Here is a 26,828-nt window from a genome sequence, read left to right on the forward strand (position 1 = left end):
TGCTTGGACATGGAAAAAATGTCTCTATGGCAACAAACCTGCCCCGATGGAGGTCTGATGTGATATATTTAACCATTTGGATGGTCCTGTCAGATTTGAGATGACTAGAGATGAATACGTGTACATTAAAAATGTATTTTTTTCTTTAGACTTGATTTTTTTTTTTTTTTTTTTGCTTTATTATACCTACGCGTTTTGACACCAGGCTGGAGCCTCTTTACGAATTGAGAAAATTTGATTCACGTGAAACTGCTCAAGTCTGGTGTCGAAACGAGTTGTGGAAATAAAGCATTCTCCATGGTATAAAATCAAGGTTTATTACACCAACGCGTTTCGACACCAGACTTTGAGCCGTGTCACGTGAATCAAATTTTCTCAATTCGTAAAGAGGCTCCAGCCTGGTGTCGAAACGCGTTGGTGTAATAAACCTTGATTTTTATACCATTGAGAATGCTTTATTTCCACAAGTGCAGTCCAAGTAACGTAATAAATAATGTTTACGACGGCTTAGTCCTCCGCTCGGTAGGTTGGGGAGCTGTTAGGTTTATGGATTTCTCCACCTGGTTGGGATTTTGTACATTATTGACCAGAGGGGAATATTTCACTTTCTATTAACAATTCTACAGAGTCCCAAGTACTGGCGCTTCGCTATACTCCTAATTTACCATGATAAATGCCAGCACTTTATTCTTTCCTGCATAGATAATTAATCCTGTGGTTCCACAAGATACCGAAAGTTGTAAATTTAGTTCTTAATCTTGAAGTAATTACTTTCAGTACCTGTTATTAAATGATTTTCACAGCTCAATCATCATGATGTGCGACATCACCCACTTGCACCCATTTTGTTGTGCAGTGAGAACGTTTTTTTTTTGTAAATGACTTTTTTTTAATGCATTATTAAAAAAAAAAAAAAAAAAAATGAACGCGTTGGCATGTGTGCTCGTTCTGTAATTGTGAAGAAGCCTTGTGTTGGCAGGGGGAAAAAAAATCTGCGAGAAGCATTTTGTGCAACTTCCACACATTCTAATGGGTGAAAACTGCATCGAATCTTCCACCGTTTTTGCTGCAGATTTAAATCTGCAAGGAAAAAATAAGTTACGTGTGAATCAGATTTGAAGATCATTCACTTTGCTGGTACTAGGAAATATTTCAGGTTGTTACAGCTACACAGAAAAATTGGCATGCAATGTGTTTTTTTTTTTTTTGTTTTGTTTTGTTTTTTTAATGCGGAAATTGATTCCGGTAACTCCTTTTTGGTGTAGGGTGTTTGGAGAGCCGTGCCTAGTTTGGAGAGCCGTGCCTAGTTTGGAGAGCCGTGCCTAGTTTGGAGAGCCGTGCCTAGTTTGGAGAGCCGTGCCTAGTTTGGAGAGCCGTGCCTAGTTTGGAGAGCCGTGCCTAGTTTGGAGAGCCGTGCCTAGTTTTGAGCATTTTCCATCAGGACTCTCTAAAGCCGCATCTTGCACCTTCTTTTCTCCCAACAGGAAATTATCCAACACTTGAAGAAAAATGCTCAAAACATAGGATATGGACAGGTCCTCCTACACTAGAAATGAATATGGAGGGTCTTTTTTATTTTTTGTTCTAGGGGTAGGGGTCAGGAAACTGTTTTTAAAAGGCTCCTCAAAAGCTGTGCACATACCTGTGTTTTGATGCAGATGTGCATGATGGCATTTTGTAATTGGGCATGTTTAGAGGCTTGCAAAATTACCCCGACCCCCTTGGCTTTTTTACCTATTTTGTTACATTACAACCTGTTTAAATAGTTTTGTAATCCAATTTGTGTTCGTGATGCATCAGCACTAAATAAGTTGAAGTGACAAAAATATAGGCTTAAATTTAGGGGATCAAACAACAAATATTTGGCACGTGCATATGTATTCACACATTTTGCTGTGAAAAATTGTGTGAAGCATGTGGTCACTTGTATTATGTGACAAGATTTGCAGCACGGTGGCTCAGTGACTAGCACTGGTTTGCATCACTGGAGCCCTGGGATCAGATCCCATGAATGACCACATCAAGGATTAGTAGATTCTCGATTTTGGCCTGGGTTTCCTCCAACACTTCAAAGATCTACTGTCCACTGGGGCACTCAATGTCTGTAGTGATATGGATTATGATGGCGCTATAGTACGTAAAGATCCAAGTATTAATGTTTGCTTAGTATAATGGGGAGCTTGTCTTTTGACCCAAGTAGTGTCTCCCCAAATGTCCATGTATGATGCTGTCAGGGGAGGCTGGAGCTTGCACACAGTGTAAGACATCGAGAGCACATCATTGGCCATGCAGCAGGAACTGGCTCTTAAAGGAAAGGCCATCATGATGATGCGAAGGCCATATCTTTTACGGTCCATTATAGGTAAGACCCAAACTTGGCATTATTTACCTATAATGGACCATGAGTGTTGGCTTGTAGACCGTGACGGCTGGACTGACCTGAACTCTATGGCCTCATGAGTGTATGAGCCTGTATTGGTCAGGAGAACCTGTCCCAGTCCAGACTGCATAGTGCTTATTAGATTGAATGTCGGACTTGTAGTATGTTCCATGATACTGGTTAGGACGGCTTCACAAATCCATGGGATGTCTATTCTGTAACGTGTATGGCCACTTGTAGGCAGGAGGCGGTTGGTTGGCCTCAAGTACCGATTTCCACAAAGCTGGACATCCAGTAGAATATGCAGAATCTGTCTTTTCTGCACATGGCACCGCGAGCTTGTTGGCACTGTGATGAGGATGCCGGTTGTAGAAGTGAAGACCGTCTGCCATGAAGGACTGGTTAGGTGAGCAATTTACTCATACGATCAACCATGTGCTAGAGAAGGGTGTGGGTGGGGGTCCACCACACATTTTCCCCAGACATTTCGCAATGGTCAGGTTATGCAGTACTTTACTTCTTGGTACTGAAAGGGGTTAATTCGATCAACACTTGAAGACCTTTGTAAGGGTCAAAGCTCTGCCATCGCTGAAGTATAGGAATGAATGAAAACAACTGTAAAGGATTGTGTAAGGAGCTGCTGAAGTAAGGGAAGGAGTGCGATGTAACTGGTGTCGGCCATCATGAAAACCAGTAAGCCAAGCCATTCCCATCCTTCCCGTTGGCATTGAAGTCCATTGTCAATCTTAAAAAAAAAAACAAACAAACAAAAAAAACCTGCCACCTAGTACACAAATATTACCGCAATAGTGGCTTACAGGTAGTCTGTCACCCCCCACAATCCAGAATCAGTATTGCACTATATAGAGCCATGTTGTAGCGGTTTAATATACCACTAATTAGCATGCAGATGAGGGGCCTTGGCACCATTGCACCCCCGCTTTCCATAGTGGGCGCTTTCCTGCACAGAATGTGGGTGGTCTTGCTCCTCTGTATACGCCACCCACTATACAAGGAGTGTATCTTGTGATGTCCGCAGGGAGAACACTCCTGTCCATGCTGTGACCAGGCTTGGGGTTTGGAGTAGGACTGTACAGTGTAGCCGCCAGGGGCAGCACAGTGGTGGTAAGCGTTGCGTTGGCACTTTTTTAAATTGGGCACTATATGGTACGATATAGGAGGGTCACTAGACTGCTGCCCAGGACACCATCCAGCCAGATTATCACAACAGTAGAAAGTGTAGTAAGGGTTTACCACAAGGAGGTGGGACAACGCCTGAGTGGGCACCAAACCTGGGTATCTGGAGGTGAGCATCCGAATTCTAGTGGACACCTCAGCAGATGACCATGCTGTTAATTGAGAAGTTGCAATTAAGACTGATGTCGCCGTATGGTGCCAGTATAGTGCTAGATGCCAGTCCTGCAGAATGAGACTATAGATGCTCCAGTTACATAGTAACATAGTAACATAGTTAGTAAGGCCGAAAAAAGACATTTGTCCATCCAGTTCAGCCTATATTCCATCATAATAAATCCCCAGATCTACGTCCTTCTACAGAACCTAATAATTGTATGATACAATATTGTTCTGCTCCAGGAAGACATCCAGGCCTCTCTTGAACCCCTCAACTGAGTTCGCCATCACCACCTCCTCAGGCAAGCAATTCCAGATTCTCACTGCCCTAACAGTAAAGAATCCTCTTCTATGTTGGTGGAAAAACCTTCTCTCCTCCAGACGCAAAGAATGCCCCCTTGTGCCCGTCACCTTCCTTGGTATAAACAGATCCTCAGCGAGATATTTGTATTGTCCCCTTATATACTTATACATGGTTATTAGATCGCCCCTCAGTGTTTTTTCTAGACTAAATAATCCTAATTACGCTAATCTATCTGGGTATTGTAGTTCCTTCACTTTTCCACTTAGCCCAGACCGCCATGACTACTCATCCACAAGTAGTCTGCAAAGATCAGATAACCTTGACTTCCCAAATTTCCATCTCTGTGCAGGTTGGAATAGATGGGTACAAATTCCTCATCCTGCATCGCTGGTTTCTGCAATAGTGCTCCCTATTACTGCCCCTGCTGTGTGGTGCAAAAAAGTGCTCCATTGTGCCTGCACGCTGCCGCCATTGTGCTCCTTGCTGCCCCGCATGCTGCCGCCATTGTGCTCCTTGCTGCCCCGCATGCTGCCGCCATTGTGCTCCTTGCTGCCCCGCACGCTGCCGCCATTGTGCTCCTTTGCTGCCCTGCACGCTGCCGCCATTGTGCTCCTTGCTGCCCCGCACGCTGCCGCCATTGTGCTCCTTGCTGCCCCGCACGCTGCCGCCATTGTGCTCCTTGCTGCCCCGCACGCTGCCGCCATTGTGCTCCTTGCTGCCCCGCACGCTGCCGCCATTGTGCTCCTTGCTGCCCCGCACGCTGCCGCCATTGTGCTCCTTGCTGCCCCGCACGCTGCCGCCATTGTGCTCCTTGCTGCCCCGCACGCTGCCGCCATTGTGCTCCTTGCTGCCTTGCACGCTGCCGCCATTGTGCTCCTTGCTGCCCCGCACGCTGCCGCCATTGTGCTCCTTGCTGCCCCGCACGCTGCCGCCATTGTGCTCCTTGCTGCCCCGCACGCTGCCGCCATTGTGCTCCTTGCTGCCCCGCACGCTGCTGCCATTGTGCTCCTTGCTGCCCCGCACGCTGCCGCCATTGTGCTCTTTGGTGCCCCGCACGCTGCCGCCATTGTGCTCCTTACATAGTAATGCGCGTCTTCTGCCCTCTAGATGATAAAATTACCCCCCAGAAAATTAGTGCCCTAGAATGTGCCCTCCACTCATATTGGCATAACTTTAAAGGGGAATTATTTACCTTAAGTGTCCCCTTTAACTTTCAAGTAATGCCACAAGTGCCCTATAAGTAATTCCCCCAATGCCTCAGGTGGGGGGAAAAAGTGTTGCGCCATCAGAAGTAATTTCCTGGTGCCCCAATGGATGATCGATCTCTATGCCCCTCAGTTCTGCACATGGTGGTAATGCCCCACAAAAAGTGGCTCTATGTACCCTATATTTTAATGCCCCCCATGCCGTCCTCACAAAAGTAGCCAAGGAAACCATGTAAGTGGGCCCGGTGACTGCAACACTGTCTCCTGCTGCATTACTAGCCTGAACCGGGCTCTTATGGGAGCAGCCACCCAACTTTTCTAGAGTCCTGATTGGCAAATCTAACGGATCTGTAAGAATGGAGGGTGTACCGCTGCAGAACTAGGGAGAATTATTTTTTTTATTTAAATTTCGACCAAGTTGGCGAATTTCCTTTATAAATAATTGAGTTGTGATCTTGCATTAAGAGTTCAGCTCCGGGATGAGAAGCCATTACTGGCGGCAGGAAGTGCTGTAAAATGAAAATCTGCTTTGAAACTTTTATGCGGAGCCACATAATGCAGTTATTCATGTCTGACTTCCTGGAGACCATGTATCTATGGGGGTGGCTGGGGGATTTGGTGCTGCGATGAGCCGTTATTAGGCCTTCTGGTATCCGCCTTTATTTAGGCCTGATTGTTCCTTTAATAGATGCCGCTTGCATACAGTTCTGTTATTGAAGTCAGCTGACCACGCCAGCTAACTATCATAGGGAGAAACCAGACAAAATCTTTGCTTTGTGTCCCTGCCCACACTTTTTTTTTTCTCCTACTCTATGAAACCAAATGCAAATCATAATTATATTAGTGATTATCCCTTTAAGCATTTACAGCTTTGAAAAAAGTTATGGTTATCCTCATTTGTGGGTAAAAAAAAAGTGCAACATTTTTATTGAAACCCAAACGCATATTTTACGGCACCCCAATTTTTTGCTAATTTTATTTTTATTTTTTTATACCTTTAATTCAATTTTAGACGTGGTCTATTGTCCTACGTAAGCTGAGAACAGCTCAGAAAGTTTAAGCTACCAACTCCCTGTCGCAAGGAACTTGCTGATGGATACTCTGTTAACTCATTCTACAGCCTTTGATAAACTTGCATATTCATCTGTTTTGCTATTTTTATGTGGATTTTTTGGCCCACCCACTCTATTTTCACGATGGATAAGTGCAAGGCACAAAGATGTCTAAAAATTCATACTCTTAAAAGTTTAAATAAAAAGTTAACATGCACTGCTCAAAAAAAAATAAATTGCTTTTTGTTTAACTCTTAAGTCAATCACACTTCTGTGAAATCGACCTGTCCAGTTATGAAGGAGCAACATGGATTGTGAATCAAGTTCTCTGCTGTTATGCAAAAATACAGGCAATTGGCAAGACAACCCCTATAAAGGAATGATTCTGCAGGGGGTGACCACAGACCATTTCTGTGTTCATCCTTTTCTGACTGTTTTGGTTACTTTTAAATTGTCATTGCTCTCACCTCTAGAGGTACTGCACAGTAGCATGAGGCGGTGTCTACAACCCACAGGAATTGCTCAGCTAGTGCAGCTCATCCAGGATGGCTCATCAATGCGAGCTGTGGCAAGAAGGTTTGCTGTATCTGTCAGCGTAGTGTCCAAAGCATGGAACAGATATCAGGAGACAGGCCAGTACACCAGGAGATGTGGAGGGGGCCATAGGAGGGCAACAACCCAGCAGCACCTCTACCTCCTACATTGTGCAAGGAGGAGCAATGCAAAATTACATCCAGCAGGCCACTGACATCCATGTACAGTATTTGCTCAAACTGTCAAACACTCCATGAGGGTGGTATGAGGACCCGATGTCCAGAAGTGGGTGTTGAGCTTATAGCCCAACACCATGCAGGGCGATTGGCATTTGCCAGAGAACATCAAGAGTAGCAGATTTGGCATTGGCGCCCTGTTTTTTTTACGGATGAGAGCAGGATCACACTGGGTACGTGACAGCCAGGAGTCTATGTGAAGAATATTCTGCAGCATGCAACATCTTTCATCATGACCGGTTTGGCAGTGGGTCAGTAATGGTGTGGGGTGGCATTTCTTTGGAGGGCTGCACAGCTCGCCAGAGGTAGCCTGACTGCCATTAGGTACCGAGATGAGATCCTCAGACCCATTGTGAGACTGTATGTTGGGACTTTGGCCTCATGTGGCTGAAGTGCGTCAGCAGTTCCTCCATGATGAAGGCATTGGTGGTATGGACAGGCCCACCCGTTCACCAGACGTGAATCCGATTGAACGCATCTGGGACATCATGTCTCGCTCCATCTACCAACACCACAGCCTATCCAGGAATTGACTGATGCTTTAATCTAGATCTGGGAGGAAATCTCGGACCATCCGTCGCCTCATCAGGAGCATTTCCAGGCATTTTAGGGAGGTCATACAGGCACGTGGTGGCCACACACACTACTGAGCATCTTTTCCTTGTCATGAGGCATTTCCACTGAAGTTGGATCAGCCTGTAATTTTTCCACTTTGATTTTGAGCATAGTTCCAAATCCAGACCTCCCATGGGATATTAATTTTGATTTACAGTATTCATTATAGTGGAATGCGTTGAGAACAAAAAAATATATAAAAGATCAAAGATTTGAGACTAGAATATCTTTGTTACTTGGGATGTGTTATTTTAGAGTTCCCCTTTTTTTTTTTTTTCTTTTTTGCGCAGTGTAGAAGACACAACTCTCGTAGCTGAGAGGTTGATATGTCTACTTTTTGGAAATCTGTATTATGCTGTCCAAAACGTAACTTTTCATGGTATATATTATTATTCACCTTTTTCATTCTAAGTATTAAACGGATACCAATGTGAAGGCATCAAAAAAAGGTTCATGCATAGAAGTTATGATCCAAGTTACATATCCTAAAGGGCATAAGCTCATAAGTATGGGTATAATGAGGCACAGTGGCAAAAGTCTCGCTAGTCCATGAAAAAAAGCTCCCGACGCGCGTTTTGTACCAAGCTTCGTCAAGGGATCATTCTACAGTCTGCAATATAGTGCAATGCATGGGGGCTATATAAGGCAATTTATCTGAATATTTTAACAAAAAAGAAAAGGGGTGTGTCTAGATCCCGAGTGCCATAATGGTCAATGAGACGTTGCGCCAGATCGGTGCTATCTGATCTCATTTAAAGAACCACTCCAATATACAACATTTAGAAAAGGAGAAAAATGCGGAGTATTGGTTTAAAAAGCTTGTATTTTTTATTGAACAGAAAAAAAAATCACACTTTTAAAAACTGTTTAAAAATGGACACAGGCAACATGGACAGTGGATTGACTATATTCAACAGGGTGATGTCCGCAAGATTGAGCATTGGTAATATATAAATGTAGGATATACAGCGCAGGTCAGTATAGAACCATCAAAAGAAATGCTAATGGCTAATCGGGTTACAGTGACCCAATCATGTATAAACTGACCAAAAACGCTGAACTAACAACTCAAACATTCAATCAAGTGAGTAAAAGCCATCTTACCCAATGAAGGAATACAATGCAGCGCATAAAAACCGGGTGGTTCCAACCCCAACGCGCGTTTCGCGTGGATATTTCCGTAATTTCTCAAGGGAGCATCAAGAGTCTCTTGATGGAAAGTTCTCTATAAATAACTGCAAATGGCCTAATGATCATGAAGATTTTCAGTGGGGCCCATTGCCTGTAATGCCATTGCTTTTTTTTTTCTTCTAATGGCTAGTGTCCTCACAATACTATTGGATTCAGGATATTTATTGCATAGATCCCAATATTCACTGTACATCCCACCATGGAGGTGTCTAATCTGGCCTAGAAGCTGCAAACTAGTTTACACAAATGGCTTTTGGTCATGTGACTTGTTAGAAGGATGGAGGATAAACTGATGCTTCAGCAATTGTCTATTTTTTTTTCTTCCCCCTCCCTAGCCTTCTCTCTATTTTCCCCTTCCTAGCCTTCTCTGTTTTTCCCCTCACTAGCCTTCTCTCTATTCCCCCCCTTCCTAGCCTTCTCTCTATTTCCCCCCTCCCTAGCCTTCTCTCCATTTTCCCTCCCTTGCCTTCTCTATTCCCCCCTTCCTAGCCTTCTATTTTCCTCCCTCCCTAGCCTCTCTATTTTCCCCTTCCCTAGCCTTCTCTCTATTCCCCCCCTTCCTAGCCTTCTCTATCCCCCCCTTCCTAGCCTTCTCTCTATTTTCCCCTTCCTAGCCTTCTCTATTTTCCCCCTTCCTAGCCTTCTATTTTTCCCCCTCCCTAGCCTTCTCTCTTTTTCCCCCTTCCTAGCCTTCTCTCTATTTTTCCCCTTTCCTAGCCTTCTTTTTCCCCTTTCCTAGCCTTCTCTCTTTTTCCCCTCCCTAGCCTTCTCTATTTCCCCCTCCCTAGCCTTCTATTTTTCCCCCTTCCTAGCCTTCTCTTTTTCCCCTTTCCTAGCCTTCTCTCTATTTTTCCCCTTTCCTAGCCTTCTCTCTTTTTCCCCCTCCATAGCCTTCTCTCTATTTTACCCCCTTCCTAGCCTTCTTTTTCCCCCCTTCCTAGCCTTCTCTCTTTTTCCCCTTTCCTAGCCTCTCTATTTTTCCCCTCCCTAGCCTTCTATTTTCCCCCCTCCCTAGCCTTCTCTATCCCCCCTTCCTAGCCTTCTCTCTATTTTACCCCCTTCCTAGCCTTCACTCTTATTTTTCCCACTTCCTAGCCTTCTCTATTTTTCCCCCTAACCTAGCCTTCTCTATTCCCCCCTTCCTAGCCTTCTTTCTATTTTCCCCCTTCCTAGCCTTCTTTCTATTTTCTCCCTCCCTACACTTCTCTCTATACCCCCATCCCTCAGTTTAACCCAATACAGGAAACTGCATTTTTACAATGTCAATATGGTTAAATTATTATTTTTTTTTCTATAAAATGCGTACAATCATTCTCCACCTTGTACATCTGTATCCTGTGACATTTTGTATTTTTGCCTCCCTCCCGCCTGGCCCTTCCCTCTGCTGCAGCTTAGAAACATCATATTTTTTCTTTTCCTCTTGCAGAAGCGTCTCCTCCCCTCCCGCCTCTCCCACTCTTGCAGAGACGGTCACATTTGGGCAGTGTGCGCCTGTGTCTTTTTTTTTTTTTTTTTTTTTTTTTTTTACTTCTGGGAAAAATTGAAGTGGCGGCCATATGCTTGGGATTAATTCTCCATATCTGTCATTTTTAGAAAGGCTGGACACCCCACACCTCAATGGGAAGTTCTCACTTGCTAAACAAGGGGTTGCCTCTAGGTAATGCCACATTAAAGCTCATCTCATTGTTATTTCCTTGTTGTCCCATCCCCCCCTTCCCACCTCTGTCCTTGCTTCATTCCTCTCCGGCTTTTGTGTGTCAGTGAGAGATTGGCTGCAGAATAAAGGGATTATTAATATCCCAGCGCTGCTGATGGCGCGATGTGCGGGGCCGTGACAGCCGCCGGACCAATTCTAGCTGCATCGCTGCCTTCACACTTAATTTTTAAATTTTTTATTTTTTTTTAGCAGTCACGTGATTTATTTTTGTTTTTATATATATATATATTTTTTGTTGCATTTGCATGGATATGATTTCTGGCCGCATGAATATCAGAATTTAAAACTTTATTTTTTTTTTATTTTTTTTTTTTGGGACCTCCTATGGATCGCAGGTAACGATGTATTTTTAATTTTTTTTTATTTTTTTTTATATGAATTGCTTTTATAGTTTTGCCAGTCGGAGGTCCTGGTAGGAAAGGGGTTAAATAGTGTGTGGTTCCAGTACAATTGACACATGTTGGTTTCGAATCCCAGATTTTTTTTTTTTTTTTTGTAACTGGCTTACTCTTTACCCTCCTTCTAATTCTTCTTCTTTGTTCCCCCCACCCCTTGGCACTACAACCGCATTAAGTTGAGATCATAATCCCAACTGAAAAAGTGTGTGGCTATGTTTTTTTTTTTTTTCTTTCCTTTCCCGGAAAGAACTTTCCAAGAGGAAATAAAATCTGTTCGTTTCGAAAGGGTGGGTGGGGGGGGGGAAATAATTGCTAGGATCAGCAAATAAAAAAACGTAATTTGTCGCAGCTCGTGCCGGGAGACAGCGAAGATTCACAAACATACACCCAAATGCAAAATATTCCTTTTTTTTTTTCATTTTTGTTACTTTTATATATATATATTTTTTTTTTATAAGGATCTGTGATGGAGGTTCCACTTGGTCCTGCGTTGATTGAGAGGAATCCTTGTCTGCCGTAGGATCTACTACGAGAGTATCGCTGGGATATATTTTGAGACTTGGACGAGGAAAAACTATTTTTTTTTTTTTTTTTTGTGGTTTTTTTATTCTTTTGGCATTTAAAGATATAAAAAAAAAAAAACCCTGTGGCTTGAAGTTCGTCGGAAGGAAATTGCTTCTAGTGGTTATTTGGTGCTTAGAATGCACGCCTGGAACTTTTTCCCCTTGGCGTCAGAAAAATGTAAGTTACGTTAAAACCTACTCTTCGAGGGGGGTATGTGTATTGACCCCTTTATAACCAAGAGGGGGTTTATTGGGGAGGTGGGGGGTTCTGGCTTGGAGAACACTGTGGTCTTGGTTTTGTTTCCATTTCTTTTTTGCACCCTATAGAGCTTGCCATATGTCACTCCTTCGGCTCACTGAAGGCTTGGGGGGAGCTAGCAGCTTTTTAATATTAAGGGGGTGACTGCGGGGTCGCTTGCTCCCTACCGTTCCGATTAGGCTTGCGTTTCCTGATTTTTAGAGGCATTGTTCTGTGCAGCAGTCGGCTCTATTAAGGTTATGGTCGACCTTACTGCAAAATACATTGTCATTGTCATTCAAAAAAGTCTTTATGAATTTTTTTTATATATATATTTTTTTGTTTGTTTTTGTATTATGCAAGTTTGACTTGTATATGCAATTTATTATTTTTTTTTTTTTTTAATGGATATATCTGCATCTGTTTAATGTTTTTGCCCTGTCCCCGGTCTGGGAACAATGGCTGATCATGTATCGACCACAAGGCTTCCTGCCTTATTAGCATATAAAGAGGTCCACCGCTCCTTCTAGATCTCTGCGGAAGGTTTATTCTGTAGGGTGGAGACTCGGAAGAATTCAGGGTGTCAAACCTGTTTTTATGTTTGACGGCGACAAATAAGATTGTAACCCACAATGCTTAATCTGATTATGTAAAAAATATATATATATATATATATATATATATATATATATATATATATATATATATATATATATATAATTTTTTTTTTTTTTTTTGAGTATCCTAATAAACAAGTGGCCGCTCTCTCCTTCTTTCGAGGAACTGAACATTGCGGTTTTGGCTTGTGTATTCTGTAAGGGGCTCATCGGTCCCTCCTGTGTGCGACTGTTCATGAAGGTGCAGTTCTGATCAGTTCGTGCTGGAAGTTGTAGTTCGCATTCTTGCTGTTTTGCAATAGTGATGGTTGCAGGAGATTGTTGGTGCTTATCGTTTGTTTTCTTGTGTCAGTTCCTTCCTGTTCTAAAGGCTGCGCCAACTGTGTTCTGCATGGTCCATACAGAAGTGTATTCTCCGTCCTCCCATTACCCAGGTAGCCGTGGCAGTCAAATTGTTTTTTTTTTTGTGTTTTTTTTAACCATATAAATGAGAAAAATAATCGGCCTACAGGAGGCAGACTTCATAATTTGATGCACATTTCACACTTTGCAATGCAGCAGTTTTTCCACACTGAAAAATTTCATATAACCTTATTCTGGGATTCTGGGTGCGTTGGCAAAAAAAAACAAAAAAAATTTAATTGGTAGTCGCCTAACACCCACCTGTATTCAGCATGCTGCACTGCCGCCAACACAGGAAAAGGAAGCTACGTTCCACCAGTTCCTGGCTGCAGTGATCACGTGACTTTAAAGATCGTATGGTAGGGAAAAATCAAAATTATGTCCTTCCAAAATCACCTGACCGCTGCAGTCAATCACTGGCTGCATCGGTATTGCAGCTGGTGTAGACCATGGAGCAGGATCCAGGTGGAATCTGTGTGATTCTCATATATTTTTATTTTATTTTATTTTTTTAGGTGCTTTGATCTGATAAACACATACGAATCAGACCCCACCTAGATCCAATGGATGCTGCTCCATGGTCTACACCAGCTGCAATACTGATGCAGCCAGTGATTGACTGCAGCGGTCAGGTGACTTCAGCAGGACCCCCCTTAGGGAGAGAATCATTTAAGCAAAACTTTCCTCTTAATTTTAAGAGCTTAAATCATAGTTACATAACATGGTCATTAGATTGTCCCTCAGTCCATTTTTTTTTAATTTTTTTTTTTTTCTAGACTAAATAATCCTAATTTTGATAGTCTCTCTGGTCATTGTAGTCCCCCCCCCCCCCCCAATCCCCTTTATTAATTTTGTTGTTTTTTTTTTGTATTCGCTCTAGTTCCATTATATCCTTCCTGCGCGGTGCCCAAAACTGTACACCGTCCTCCATGTGCGGTTAACCAGTGATTTGTACAGAGGCAGTATAATGCTCTCATCTGTGTCCAGACCTCTTTTAATGCACCCCATGATCCTGATTGCCAATCACTGATGTTTAAAAAAAATAAATAAAAATAAATTTCCTTATTACTGTGCCATGCAGTTGTAAAGTTCTGCCTCCCCGAAATAAAGCTGAAAATTATTCCTTCAACCATCTGGGCGTATGCCACAACTTCTTTGTGTGTGTTTGGCCAGCATCAGGGGAAAAAGACCGATCCAAATAAAGCTGCACCCACAGGAGTCTTGTGGTATGCGCCCAGTTAAAGGGGAAGGCTTCTACCTTTCTATATATTTGGGGACATAACTATCTAACAGAGGAGGAACAGAAAAAACAAACCCAAACTTTTACAGTGTCAAGTGGAGGAGGTACGCAGGTTAATGGTGCGCTGGATCCAACATTTATCCAGTCTTAGTCCACTTAAATCCAAGGTTTCTTTTTTATTTTTTTTGTCCCCCCCCCCCCTTACCCCCTTGTATGCAAATTGTCTAGCAACTAAGAATTTAAAAATAATTAAAAAAAATTGGGATGAAACACTGATGGCATAATATTAGCGCTTGTATTCGCGAAAGCACGTTCAGCGACATGGCATTCACCCCATGGCTGTAATTTTCAGAATCCTGGTCCGGTGGCCATGTTGGTAGCCAGATGACCAGAGCGCTGCAAAGCTCCCACCTGTTGGCAACCGGGACCCCTCTGGTGATTGGTGGTCTCGCTGTGACCACCCCTCCCCCATTGTGTGAATCGCTGGGCCTACTGATCACAAGAGATGGCAGATAGGAGATTCATGGGCCAGTGGCCTCGGACTACCGGCGTGACCACTGAACCAGGGTCCTGCTGATCCTTCCGCTCCATTATACATGGGTGCAGATCGCCACAGGTTACAATCTGGAGACTTTAATGGCTCCCATATTAACGCTTTCACTGCTGAAATGGTCAAATAAAAGAAAATCATACCTTTGGGCCATTGTGAGGTGCGTGGCAAGTTCGGTATGATCTAGTCAGTCCAGGCTCTTCCCAAAATACAGGATGTAAAGTGAAGCAATAGAAAGGAATTTGGTTTCATTGTTTCCAGCATCTGCCCCAATCATAATGCAGCTTTCAGTTTATCCCAGCTGTTGAAAAAAATGAAAGCTGAGCTCTGATTGGTAGTGAAAGGGTCCTTGAAGAAAGGAGGACTATGATTTTTATAATTGGGTGGGAGGCGTGATTCTCCCTCTAGAACCATCCAGCCACAAATGTATGGAGGACTCTACGTAACCAGATACGTTTTGGCAACGTGAGGTTATAACGCAAGTACGCCCCATTTCCTGTAATATGGAGTACCTATAGGCTCCCATACATATTAATGTCGACTGATCCCACCAGGTGACCATCCTTTTTGTGTGTGGGGGGCTTTTCCTACGGATGATATGTCAGACTGAAGAACATTGGGCCCACCAGAGGATTTGATTCTCAGGGCCCACCTTTCTCAACCTAGCAGCTGCAAGGTTTGCACTATGAGCTCTCCTGAAGAAGCCAGGGCCCACCGGAGGAATCTCCATGTCTCTGGTGGGCCAGTCCAACCTTGGATGACATTGTGGGAAACCATTCAGAATCTGATCCAGTTATTCCCATGTTACATAAGCCACCATTGTAGGACTCTGTGCATGCATGAGTGTTTAATGGGCAAAAGGGAGTGGGCAGTCAGACGGAGTGTGCATGTATGTGAGGGTTTAAGCCTTAGCTAAAGGTGAGGTGTGCTGGTTTAGATTTTACGGTCAACCCACACTGCACGGTGTCCCTATGGTGCCCGTGTAGGAAGCTATGGTGGCTCGGTGGTTAGCACAGCAGCCTTGCAGCGCTGGAGTCCTGGGTTAAGCCCCACTAAGGACAACATCTGCAAAGAGTTTGTATGTTCTCTCCGTGTTTGTGTGGGTTTCCTCCGGGTTCTCCGGTTTCCTCCCACATTCCAAAGACATACTAACAGGGAATTTAGATTGTGAGCCCCAATGGGGACAGCAATGATAATGTGTGTAAAGCGCTGCGGAATATGTTAGCGCTATATAAAAATAAACATTATTATTATTATTATGAAGAGCTTTCCTTAATGAGGACCTGTCAGTTGCCATAACTTTTTTTTTTTTTTTTTTTTTTTTTTTTTTTATATATGATATATTTATTTTTTTTTGTAATGCTTCTGTTCTAAATCTGTAGGTTAACTTTTGTTCACGTGCCGCTCTGTCCTAGGAAGGAGGCACACTCTCAGGAAAGAGCAGTGTTTGTTTTTTTATTAGTGGGGGTGGCCATCTTTTCTATTTGGGTGTCTTTCTTTGAGGACCACACCCATTCGCTAAAGTGTACACTTATAGACGGATGAGGCCGTATCTCATCTGCATTCATAGTGGTGAAAGGGAGAAAGTGTGGTCAAGTACAACCTAAAGCAAATTTTTGCCATAATGGGGCGTCTGGACCGTGGCTCGCGCATCTTTTTTCGGTGTTTGTATAACTGCTCCTTTAAATCAGTGTAACACACCCATTTTGAACCTTGGGGTCAATTTTCTAATATAGAACGCTATTGGTTCATAAAGGAAGTATTTCCGATGGTAACCTCCTCCACCATGGGAATTGCATCTTGAGCAATTCTCCTCTCCAACAAATATGCAGCACTAGCGTATAGTTTAGCCTTCCTCTCATTTCCTAAGACTGTCGGCTCATCATCCCATTTTTAAAATCCGATTATGGCGTCTTTGGGCTTCTTGAGATGCAGCTGTCAACTCTAAAGACGCGGCTTCCCTCCCTCCCCCCCACCGTCTTCTGCGGCTATAGGAAATCCCTTCCGGTGAGCCATCTGTACAAAGGTAGTGGTGTAAGGGGGGTTAACGACGAGGGTCACGTGTCAATTTGTGAAACCCTTTGCTTGTGGCGCAATCCCATTGAGCGTGGCGCCATCTCATTTGTGGTTTTTAAAATGTTGCGCAGTGTCTTGTGACAAACTTTTTTTTTTTTTTTTTTTTTTTTTTTTACCTACCAAACCTATGGATGCCTTTACAAATTTAAGAAAATTACAAACACTATAAAGAGAAAAATGTGATTTTTTTTTTTTTTTTTTGATTTTTTTTTTTTTTTTTTTTTTTTTTTTCCTCATGGTTGACTGGTGGAAAGTGAACTAATACCAGTTATCGCATCTGCAGAATATTCAGGGCTTCGCGTCCCCCGTGGACCCTTCTGAATGGGTAAGGGTTAGGATACCGTCCAATTGATGTCTTGCAGGCGCTATTACATCCTTATTTAGAACAATGAGGAGCCCAGGGAATAGATGCATGACCTTGGGAATAGCAGGCCTGCCGCGGCTCCGAGCGGAGAGGATGCAGTGTACGTTTTTCCCTTATGTCTCGGCTACAATGTGGGGCAGACCTGGTAATAAATGAGGTGTAGAGGTGATTACCAGATTCTTGTATGATAACATCTTGCAGTCCTATGCAAAACATGAGCTTTCTTTAGTGGAGCATGGGATTAGTTCCCTCTGTTGCCACCAGAGTGGCTGCATAGCATTTTTATACCTTCAGATTTCATAACGCTGGTGCACCCCGATAATGGCTGCATGGCAAGCTCCAATATATAGCAGCAAACTGGTTGAGAACCTTGTTTGAGGCATCAGACGAATCAATAATTGCCTCGCTCCTCTGTACTCCAAGAATTGCCTTGGGGAGGAATTAGAAAAAATCGTCCATAATTGCATACCGGCGCGAGAGAGCCACCGCTTTTGTATAAACCCATAGTGTTCCACCCTGGGCTGTGGCAAGCGCTGTGCCGCAGTGAAAAAACGCCAAAACAGGATTGGTGCTAGAGGAAGCGGGGCGTAACAACTTGGGAAAGTGATGATTTAATCACTGGTCTTTGTGGTTCTTGGAAAGCTTGTTGAGTCTTGGGGTTGTCACTTGGCTCATCTAGACTTTGAAACTCTAAAGTCAACAATTCATTCTTCGCAACCTCCATAATGCAGCTGATGACATTCCTGACTCCAAATAGTATCTACCTGGCTTTATCCAGAAATGGTGGCATTAGTCTTGTGACCCTCTGGAAATACAGGTTGCCAGATTTAGAAGAAAAAGCCTTCAGATGAGGTACCACCAGACTGTGGACAATTTGGTCCTCCCCTTGGTCAGGCCAACCCATAATACATGTTGGACTATTCGCTTCCATGATCATCATGTAATACTTGAGTGTCTGGAGTCATGTTATCGGATCTAGCAGTTGATAACCCTTGTAAGGAGTCCACACCAGCCCATCATTAAAGTAAAGGTTTGTAGTCTACTTGTGGAGTCATATATTTTTTTTTTTTGGAAAGTTGTTTTCTTGAGGAACCTCATCATGCTGCAGGTTGTCAAGCACCATTAATTAGAAAGCACTAAGGTGGATTTTTTTTTTTTTTAAAGATGTAGGCTCAGCTGTAAAGATGTAATGTGGTCCCCTGCTTAGCATTACAATCTATATGAGCAGAGAGATAGTTGGGCACCGAAGCCTTGTTTGACATTGTCCCTACACTTACGAAAATGCTTGGTTAAGGTTTTCTCAGAGCATGCTTACATGCGAACATGGCGTCTCTGGCGTGCTCGAAACATATGTTCGAGTAACCACAGCGGCATGTCTCGCTGTTTTTCGACAGCTGCAACATATGCAGCCGCGGGAACTCAAACCTATAACTTCGGCACACCAAAGTCACTTGGTTAGCACCTGAGCATACTTGGATAACCTTATCTGAGCACTGTCGCTGATCAGTAATGGTTGAGTTCTGAATATTGTTTTTTTTTTTTTGTTCCTTATTTGTTGTGTAAATTTTGGCTGTGATGGAGACAGAGCTCGAGGCCAAGCATCAGCATAGCTATTTTATTAGGTCATGAGATTAGATGGCCAGTCTCCATTTTTCTCTTGGCCGTTTTTCTGGGAGCTTCCTTGGAGGCTGTGTGGTCAGTGGAAGACCTTTGAGTTTGTTCGAGGGTTTTTTTAATCAAAATATTTTCGCTTGTAATATCTTTCACATGATACCTAAAGGGTTATTCCCATAGGAAGTTATACGTTAGGAGCTAACTTGATGACTTGGGATCTAACTCCTTTAAAATCCCAAGGATTGGGTTCTGCCGGACACCATCTTGACTGCAGCAGATGCGTGCATGATTGACCACTATTTTACCTGGAACTACCAGAAAAAGCTGAACAAGTGTCAAACTACTCCCAGCAGTTCCATAGACCATGAATGGAGCAGAGGTTAAGTATGTACACCTCCCGTTTCATTCAAAAGTAAGTTGTTTTTTTGTTTTTTTAGAGCCCCGTTCTTTGAATTGCTGGGGGTCCAATCTGTAAGACCCCTGTTATCACAACCATGGCTGTGGAGTTGGGAAGCCAAACCCTGACTCCGAGTCCACAGCCCTGATCACAACCTTTTTATTAAAAATAAAAAAAAAAGGCAACTAATAAAGGATTTTACCCATGACGCTAAAGCTGTCACCCATTATATATGACCTGTGAGGGAAATCTGAGTAATGGAGGTCAGAGGCTGTATTTATGGTCTTCTAGTATGTTCTTTTTTTTTTTTATTTGCCTTAGGGGCATCTTGCATGATTTAAGTGTATAAAGGTATCCCATGGGCATAATGTGCTAATGTTTTGCCTTTTTCTCCCCCTGATATTCTGTTTTCTGTTTGGTTGACATTGTGTTGTGTGTTGCCTTTGCTTTAGAAGGGCAATCAAAAAAAAAAAAAAAAACAACCCAAAATATTCTTTTGTACATCACAATACATGGCATTGATGTGACGTTTCCATCTCCAATGACTTGTCCTTTGCTGCGAGCGCCCAGTTACATAATACTCCTTGATTTGAAGATGGCTGGATGTGACGTGACCACTGATTTTTGTGCTCCGCGCTCCTCTGCCTGCGAGCAAACTCCTCTGATGTCGCACGAAGGAAACGGTCTCGAATTCCTCCTGCTTGGTTAACCCATTTTTACCCTCCTGGAGTTAAGCTTTTATAGATTTCTTCTAAAGGACTTGGGAGGAACTCACAAATGAAGGCATCTAGAACATGCTCAGATACAGAAAAGCTGTTGGGTCCAGTAAGAGCCATAAGCCAATAAATCACCGGTTTTGGCTTAAATCCATTTTATTGTCTCCTCCTAGAGGTTGGGCTCTAGTTACGTAGAAGACTGCAGCAGTAGAGGTCTTTGTACCTATCCCGTTCACAGAGCAAAATTTCTTTAATGTGACTGCATGGCATTGCTGCCTGCTGTGCCTCCTTACACTTGGGGTCACCATACTGAATAGACTACATAGCCGTATAAATGGCACAGCCTGCGGAACGATTGTTGCCTCCACAGTATAGGCAACCGGAGCTCAGCCGAAGGTTAATTGGAATTCAATGTGTGATTTGCACATCTTCTACTTGGTTTGAACAATTTCTAGGGAAGTTAAAGTGTGATAAATAAGAAGAAAAAGCAATCAAGACAGTGGTGACGCTTGGAAATGTCAGCGGTAGATCTGGTGTGAAGGCTTTTTGTAAAGGGCAGTCGGGAAAGCTTCTAACGTGCGCTGTGATCTTCCATTGTTGGCACCACATTGATGTTTTAAGGGTTTTTTTTGCTTTATTTTTTGCTAGCAATGTACCCCTCAAAATAAACTTAAGCTGAGACATTGGGCCTTAGAGATGGGTTGTGGGCCAAAAAAGCTGGCACGAGGAGAGGAGTCGTCTTCCACTTGCACTCTGACTTGGCTTTCGTTTGATGTAAAATTATGCTATTTGTCAGTGTGACCAAAACTGTTGTCACCCAGAAGGTAAAATCTTCAGCGTTGCGATTACTTTCTAGCAGCAGGTTGGCGGTAGTTTTACCACATCGCGACTCAACTGTTATTAATCACTTGGGATCCAAGGGTCGGCCCTTTTTGGTGATCGAAGCCAAATGATCCAGTAGGCCAAACACTAAGAAGTGTGTTGCAAATTTCTTGAATGAAATTGCTGCCGAATGGAAATAAATGGTAAAGCATTTTGACCGCTTTGGATTCTTAATGTGGTGATCCAGATGTATGGAGTCTTGGAGCCAAAGCTCCCTGAGATGGGCACGCAATTGAACTCTCCTCCAAATGGAAAAGAACTGTCTCTCCAGTATCGCCTATAATCGGCTACCCTCCTCCGGTGTTTTACCCAGGATCGTTTCCTGGAAGACCGTCTCACAACTGCAAGATGTCTCAAAACGAGAATCTGTTTCTCCTCCATGGCATTCAGGTTTGTAGCTACTTCATACAAAGGTGGCGAGACATCTGGTGTACGGAGACTTAAAGGCAGTGTTCTGTGGGATAAAGGCATGCAAGTGAAGTCTACTCCACAAAGAGGCCTTCTCTAGTGCCAAGTAATGTTTTAATTTGCATACTTGTTTCCCCCCAAGGAGCACCGCCTGTAAAGCTGGCCAAAGATAGCCAACAGACTTTTTTTTTTTTTTTTTTTTTTTTTGAGTAAAGCCTGTTGGGTTGCTAAATTATAGACTGCTACTTTGGATCCTTGAATTGAATGTGGCTGAATTGAGTAGAGTTGTCCTTTGGGAGGAAGTTGTAGGCTCCTTCAAGGAAGGCTTAGTGAAAGTTTATAGTGGGGTTGAATACTTAAGATTTCCTGTGCCTTCTCATGCTGCTTGTGACTCGTATGGGCCTAGGTCGCTATTTTTTGGACTCTGCACAGGATACCAAAAATATAATGTTGGATATGAAAATTAAAACCTACATTTGTAGGATTCTGTAAATCTTAATAGCCCTAAATTGCCAATGGTCTAGACCAGGGGTGTCAAACTGCATTCCTCGAGGGCTGCAAACAAGTCATGTTTTCAGGATTTCCTTGTACTGCACAGGTGATAATTTAATCACCATCACCTATGCAGTACAAGGTAATCCTGAAAACATGACCTGTTTTTCAGCCCTCAAGGAATGCAGTTTGACACCCCTGGTCTAGACTACTAAAGATTTTTCAATACGAACTGATTAAGTTTTTAAAGCGATCTTGTTCTTGATACTTATTGGTTGTGAAACTTTTTTTTTTTTGTCAGTTCCCCTCAGCTCACCTAAAATGATTGAATTGTCCTCGCTGCTGAATCTCCTCCCACCAGCCCAATTGACCTTTCCTCAGTGTTCCTCCTCCCTGCTGCTCCTGAGTTCTCACACTGCTCAGTGCAAGCTGCAACTGGCAACCTGACTAGGTGGGCAGAAAATGAATTCCCTCGAATTCAGCACTTGTCACTGGTTATAAAATGCTAAAAATTATACATGGGTCTTTTTTTTTGCTCCAAGTACACCAGCCTCATCAGGTCTAAAATCTGATTCCTTTAAAATAATGTAAAATTTTGAAGGAGTAGGGAATGTTAATTAAATAATTGAATCATCAGACATCCCAGTGGAGCCATCTACTTCCGCAGTGATGACTTTTCACCTTTTTGTGACTGCTGCAGCCGGTCGCTGGCCTCAGTGGTGATAACACTCCTGTGAATAATGGACAGGACATCACTGCGGCAGTGGATCACTGGATTTAACAGCGAAGATTTTTATTTATTTTTTTTATTTTTTTTTTAGCACTCAGGGGAACTCGGACGTTTTTGGAGGACTAACCCCTTCACCCCTCACAAAAGCCCTGTACCTCTGCATGATCATTGATTCCGTTTAGACTCCTTCCACACCAGCTTTTCAGATTAAGGGCTTTCATAACAGCAACGGTAACTCGGAGGGTTGCTAGGTCACTTTCCTTAGCGTTTTGTCCTGAATATTTTTCCCTGTTGCCATGACAACAGTTCACCATTCATATAGACATAAATGTACGGTATGTATATGTGCTTACATGTTGAATGGTTGTTCTGGTTTTTTTTACATGCTCTTCTGAGCGTTTTGAGTTTGACAGTTACTGCCAATTTTGTTTTGTTTTTCTTTGTTTTTTTTTCTTGTTTTTTTTCTGTTTTCTCTTTAGTGATGCTTCCATCCTGCGCCCTAATCTTGTCCTGCGCCCCCTTCCTGTCATGTGCAGCCCCCATCCTGTGCCCTCATCCTGTTCTGTGAACCTCCATCTTGTCATGCGCTACTCTCTTCCTGTGCCCTCATCCACTCATGTGCTCCCATCCTGCGCCCCCATTCTGTCATGTGCTGCTTCCATCCTGCACCCCCATTCTGTCAACTCTTTAGCATAAGGCAGCCCCTGTAGGCAGACCCTGTAGTATAAGGCAGCACCCCCTCCCCACAGGCAGACCCTGTAATATAAGGCAGCCCCCATAAAGAAAAACAATATACTCACCTCTTCTTCCTGGTTCCTGCGCTGCTCCTGCTCACCTCCGGACCACGGGCGCCAAGCAGTGACATTGTGGCCCCTATCGGCGTCGGTGACGTCACACACTGACAGGGGGATGATGGGAGGAGCGTAGCCCTCCTTCCCTCATCAATGCAGTCAGCTGGATGCTGATAACGCTGACCAAGCGATGACAGGAGGGGGGGCCCACTGCTGGCACCGGCCCCCCCTGTCCACTAACCCCCCCCCCCCCCCCTCCCTTAGTGGCCGGGCGGCAGAGCAGGGAGATTAATTCTCCCTGCTCTGCTACAGAATGTAACTGTATCGGCATTACAGCATCGTAGCTCCGGGTGGCCCCCTCTGAGCATCGGGGTGATGTCCCCCTCTGCCCCCCCCGGTAGCTATGCTACGGCCAGATGCGTAGCTCTGTGGCGTCCAGACTGCGCGGGCGCATCACGCTTGCCTAGTCTATAAAGGCTTCAGTCAGAGTGACGCTCCTAGCATTATATTATAGATGAATCAAGAAAGCTGTCACTTACCTCATGTGCAGGGCATTGCCGCAGCTTGGGCATCCATGGTTATGACCACTCTTAGAGTGACCTTTTGTGGCCGTAACCATGGCTACTGCAATGCCCTGCACATGAGGTAAGCGACCGTGAATCAGGAAACCTAGACTACATGTCTAATTGGAGGTATTTGCTAATATTACACCTACTACATAATGGGTAGGATCTTAGAATGGGAACACCCCCTTTTTAAGGCCTCCATAAACACCAGATGAATTTCTGTATGGGGAAATTCAAGACCATTCCCCTCACCTACACATCAGGTAATGTTGGGGCAGAGAAAAATAGGGCAGTTAACATATCGACAGCATCGGGTCTGGCAGTGGCGGCTTTTTCTTATCTCTCCATTAAAAACTCGAAAGCCATGGCCATTCCCATCACTTGTGTAGGGAGCGAATCTAGAGAGGGCGATCTGCCAGAACCATCGGCTGAACGTTTATCTTGTGTAGGTAGAGACCCCTTTGCAAGAACCGTATTTTGCCCCTGTTGCAGCCCAATAGCTCTTTATAATGCACAATTCCTCCTGCTTTGGTGAAATAGGCTTCTTTGTATGGTCAGCATTGGTGGGCTTTGGTGAAATGGGCTTCTGTGTATGGTCAGCATTGGTGGCCTATTCCACTTACCCCTTTGGCCAGCCCTCTCAGACGTGCTGACTTTTTTTTTTTCTCTTAATCCCAATTTAGTCTAGCTTTATAAAAAAAAAAAAAAAAAAATAAATATCCTTGTTCTCGCTCTACCTCCTCCACCCTGCTATTATTTATACGCTGCCCTTAGGAAATAAACGGTTAATTACTAGCTTTAGGGGCTACACACATATTTTTTTTTTTTATTTTTTTTCAATTAGAATTTTGTTTTTGCATAAACCGGTTTTTGGCTTCAGAGCCATTTGCTTATGCAACTTCTCGGATATTCTCCAAGTGGCATATTTGTCTGCACATTGTCCCCAATTCTTCAAGACGGCGTCTTTCACACCAGTCTTGATGAGGGATGCTGGAATCACGCTCCTGAAGCATTCATGCTTTAGGGGCTGTGAGGGACGAGGGAGACTCCATTTTGGATTTATTAATTGAGGCCCGAAAAAAAATTATCCAGAGATCTCCCATCCCACTCCTGAAGTAGCCCCCCCACCCTTGAGATAAGTACACCATTCCCAAAAGAACAGGACTTTCCCATATGGCCAGAGAATTGGAGGCCACGTGTTTAATGAACGCAAGGAGGAGCAGAGCTGGGACCTCCTGCTGTCTTTTGTGCAAGGCAAAGCTCTAGACACTTGGGCACCGACATCTAGAGATGAATGAGTACCGTGCATCTCAGGGTTATGTCTGATATACCACTAGATTGCTGAGAGCCCTCCGCACACACCAGTGTCTCCTTTCTCTAGCTCTCCCGGATACCGAGTTATTGGTTGGCTAAGAGGTTCTGGACAGCCAGTCTCAAAGTTTGGACTCTCCAGATGGGTCCAGCCCCAACAAACTCGTTGAGATGTCATCCCCCCTCCCCCCAGGAAGTTATGACCAGTCCTAGATATCGGGAATTACCTTTTTTAGCCTTTTTGTCATTTTTCTGCCGTGGAAGCCATGGCACATGTGGAGACGGACCAGAAACTAAGAAGGTGCCTATGGATGAGAACCTCCCTCCATCCACAAGTTATACGGAACGGTAACGTGATACATACAGCCAACTGCTATCCCAAACCTGTACCCTACTTTTATCTGTACTTCTGGCTGTAATATCTGTATATTACTCTGTATATATTTGTAGTATCTAGTGCACCTTTCGGCAATTAAAATATCAATTTATTTTAAGCTACTCCTCTCGAAACCTGATTTCCCACATCCGTGAGTCCGGCTAGTACTTGCCGTATATGCTACCTGGGGCTGGTTTCTGAACCGATATAAGCATGTTAATGGACCAGGCTTATATCTAACAAGGAATTGGTGGCAGCATACCATTCTGGTGTTATTGGGGCATTCTGGCAGTGACGGACCGGAGGTTTATAGATCTATTCCCGGCCTGAGACAAGATAGATAGATATACATACCGCCCTCACTGCAGAGTTCCCCAATAACCAATACACGACAGGGCACCTTCTTCGGCGACTGCTTATCCTAGGTGCAGTTTCCTGACGGACCTGAGGGTAAGGGGGTGCTGGAGAGCTGAAACTGTAAGTTCCTTCACAGATTGACAGTGGGGGGAAATCCGTATTCCAGGCTCTCCTCTCCTGTGTGTTCTACTTGCAGGGGAGCATCTGAAAAGTGATGTGTACCTCGCCACAAATCTTACTCAAGTTGGTTAAGGGACCACTGGAGGTAAATTCGGTCCTCAGTAGCTTGTTTCTTTTGGCTTTCTTTTGAAGCCTAGTGAGTTTTTTTTTCTCTACCTGTTTGTGTTGGTAGACTTCTGACACTACTTTTAATCCATGTTGTATTCAGTCTCCATTATTTACTTTCTTTTTTTTTTTTTAACCTTTGTCAGGCTACATAATTTTACAATGTTAACAGGCTGCAGAGGTACAATTGTACCTTCATATATATTTTATTGAAATTTGGCCAATATATTCTGGACCAAAACTGCAGAGATGTCACGAAATTTCAGCCCTCTACGGCTTTTCGAAAAAAAGTTATTGCAATTTTAAAACTGAATAGTTACAATTGTACCTACTCAACCGGACGAAGGTTAATGAGTCGACTCTGGGTTGTAGTTGTGAAAACTTTCTTAGAATTAGGGATTTTTGGCTTTCGGGGAAATTTATCGAATGCGTAAAGTTCACACTACACTGATATTTTATCATGAGTAGGGCATTTAAGTAGAAGCTTTCAATAGTCATTTCCTCATCTAAAACAATTTATTGAAACAAAGCCAACAGTGGTGGGTATGCTCCCCTCCCCCACAAAGTTAGTCTCAATAACTTGACATATGGCCTTCTGTCAATTACAGCTTGACAATGACATCTCATGCTTTTCACAAGACGAATTATGGGCTGCTAAGGCATGGCATCTCACTCTTCTTGAAGGGTGGCCCTCGAGGTTCTGGGGTATAGTTACGAGCCTTTACACGGTGACTTGGTTGATAGGTTTTCTATGGGATTCAGGTCTGGAGAAGGTGCAGGCCACTCCATTTGAGGTAACGCAGTCTGCAATGATGCGTCCCTAATGATGCGTCCTCGATGAGCTGGAGCATTGTTGTCCATGAAGTTG

At 43.7% G+C, this 26,828-nt stretch overlaps 1 protein-coding gene across 10 annotated transcripts in view; it reads left to right on the plus strand.

Annotated features, from left to right (window-relative positions):
- Window positions 1-26,828, plus strand: part of CTBP1 (C-terminal binding protein 1) — a 496,367-nt gene that overhangs the window by 393,301 nt on the left and 76,238 nt on the right. The window contains exons 1-2 of one of the 10 annotated variants that reach the window (XM_069744911.1): window positions 10,398-10,527; window positions 11,444-11,726. The exons of 7 other annotated variants lie outside the window; for them this stretch is intronic. In XM_069744911.1, coding sequence (XP_069601012.1) covers window positions 11,687-11,726 — 40 coding nt within the window. In that variant the 5' untranslated portion in view covers window positions 10,398-10,527; window positions 11,444-11,686. Of the gene's footprint in view, window positions 1-10,386; window positions 10,528-10,600; window positions 10,923-11,443; window positions 11,727-26,828 lie in introns of those variants that run through there. 2 more of the 10 variants (XM_069744912.1, XM_069744914.1) reach the window with 2 other exon arrangements.

Source organism: Ranitomeya imitator, chromosome 1 (assembly GCF_032444005.1).
Source record: "Ranitomeya imitator isolate aRanImi1 chromosome 1, aRanImi1.pri, whole genome shotgun sequence".
In the NCBI taxonomy this organism is placed as follows: domain Eukaryota; kingdom Metazoa; phylum Chordata; class Amphibia; order Anura; family Dendrobatidae; genus Ranitomeya; species Ranitomeya imitator.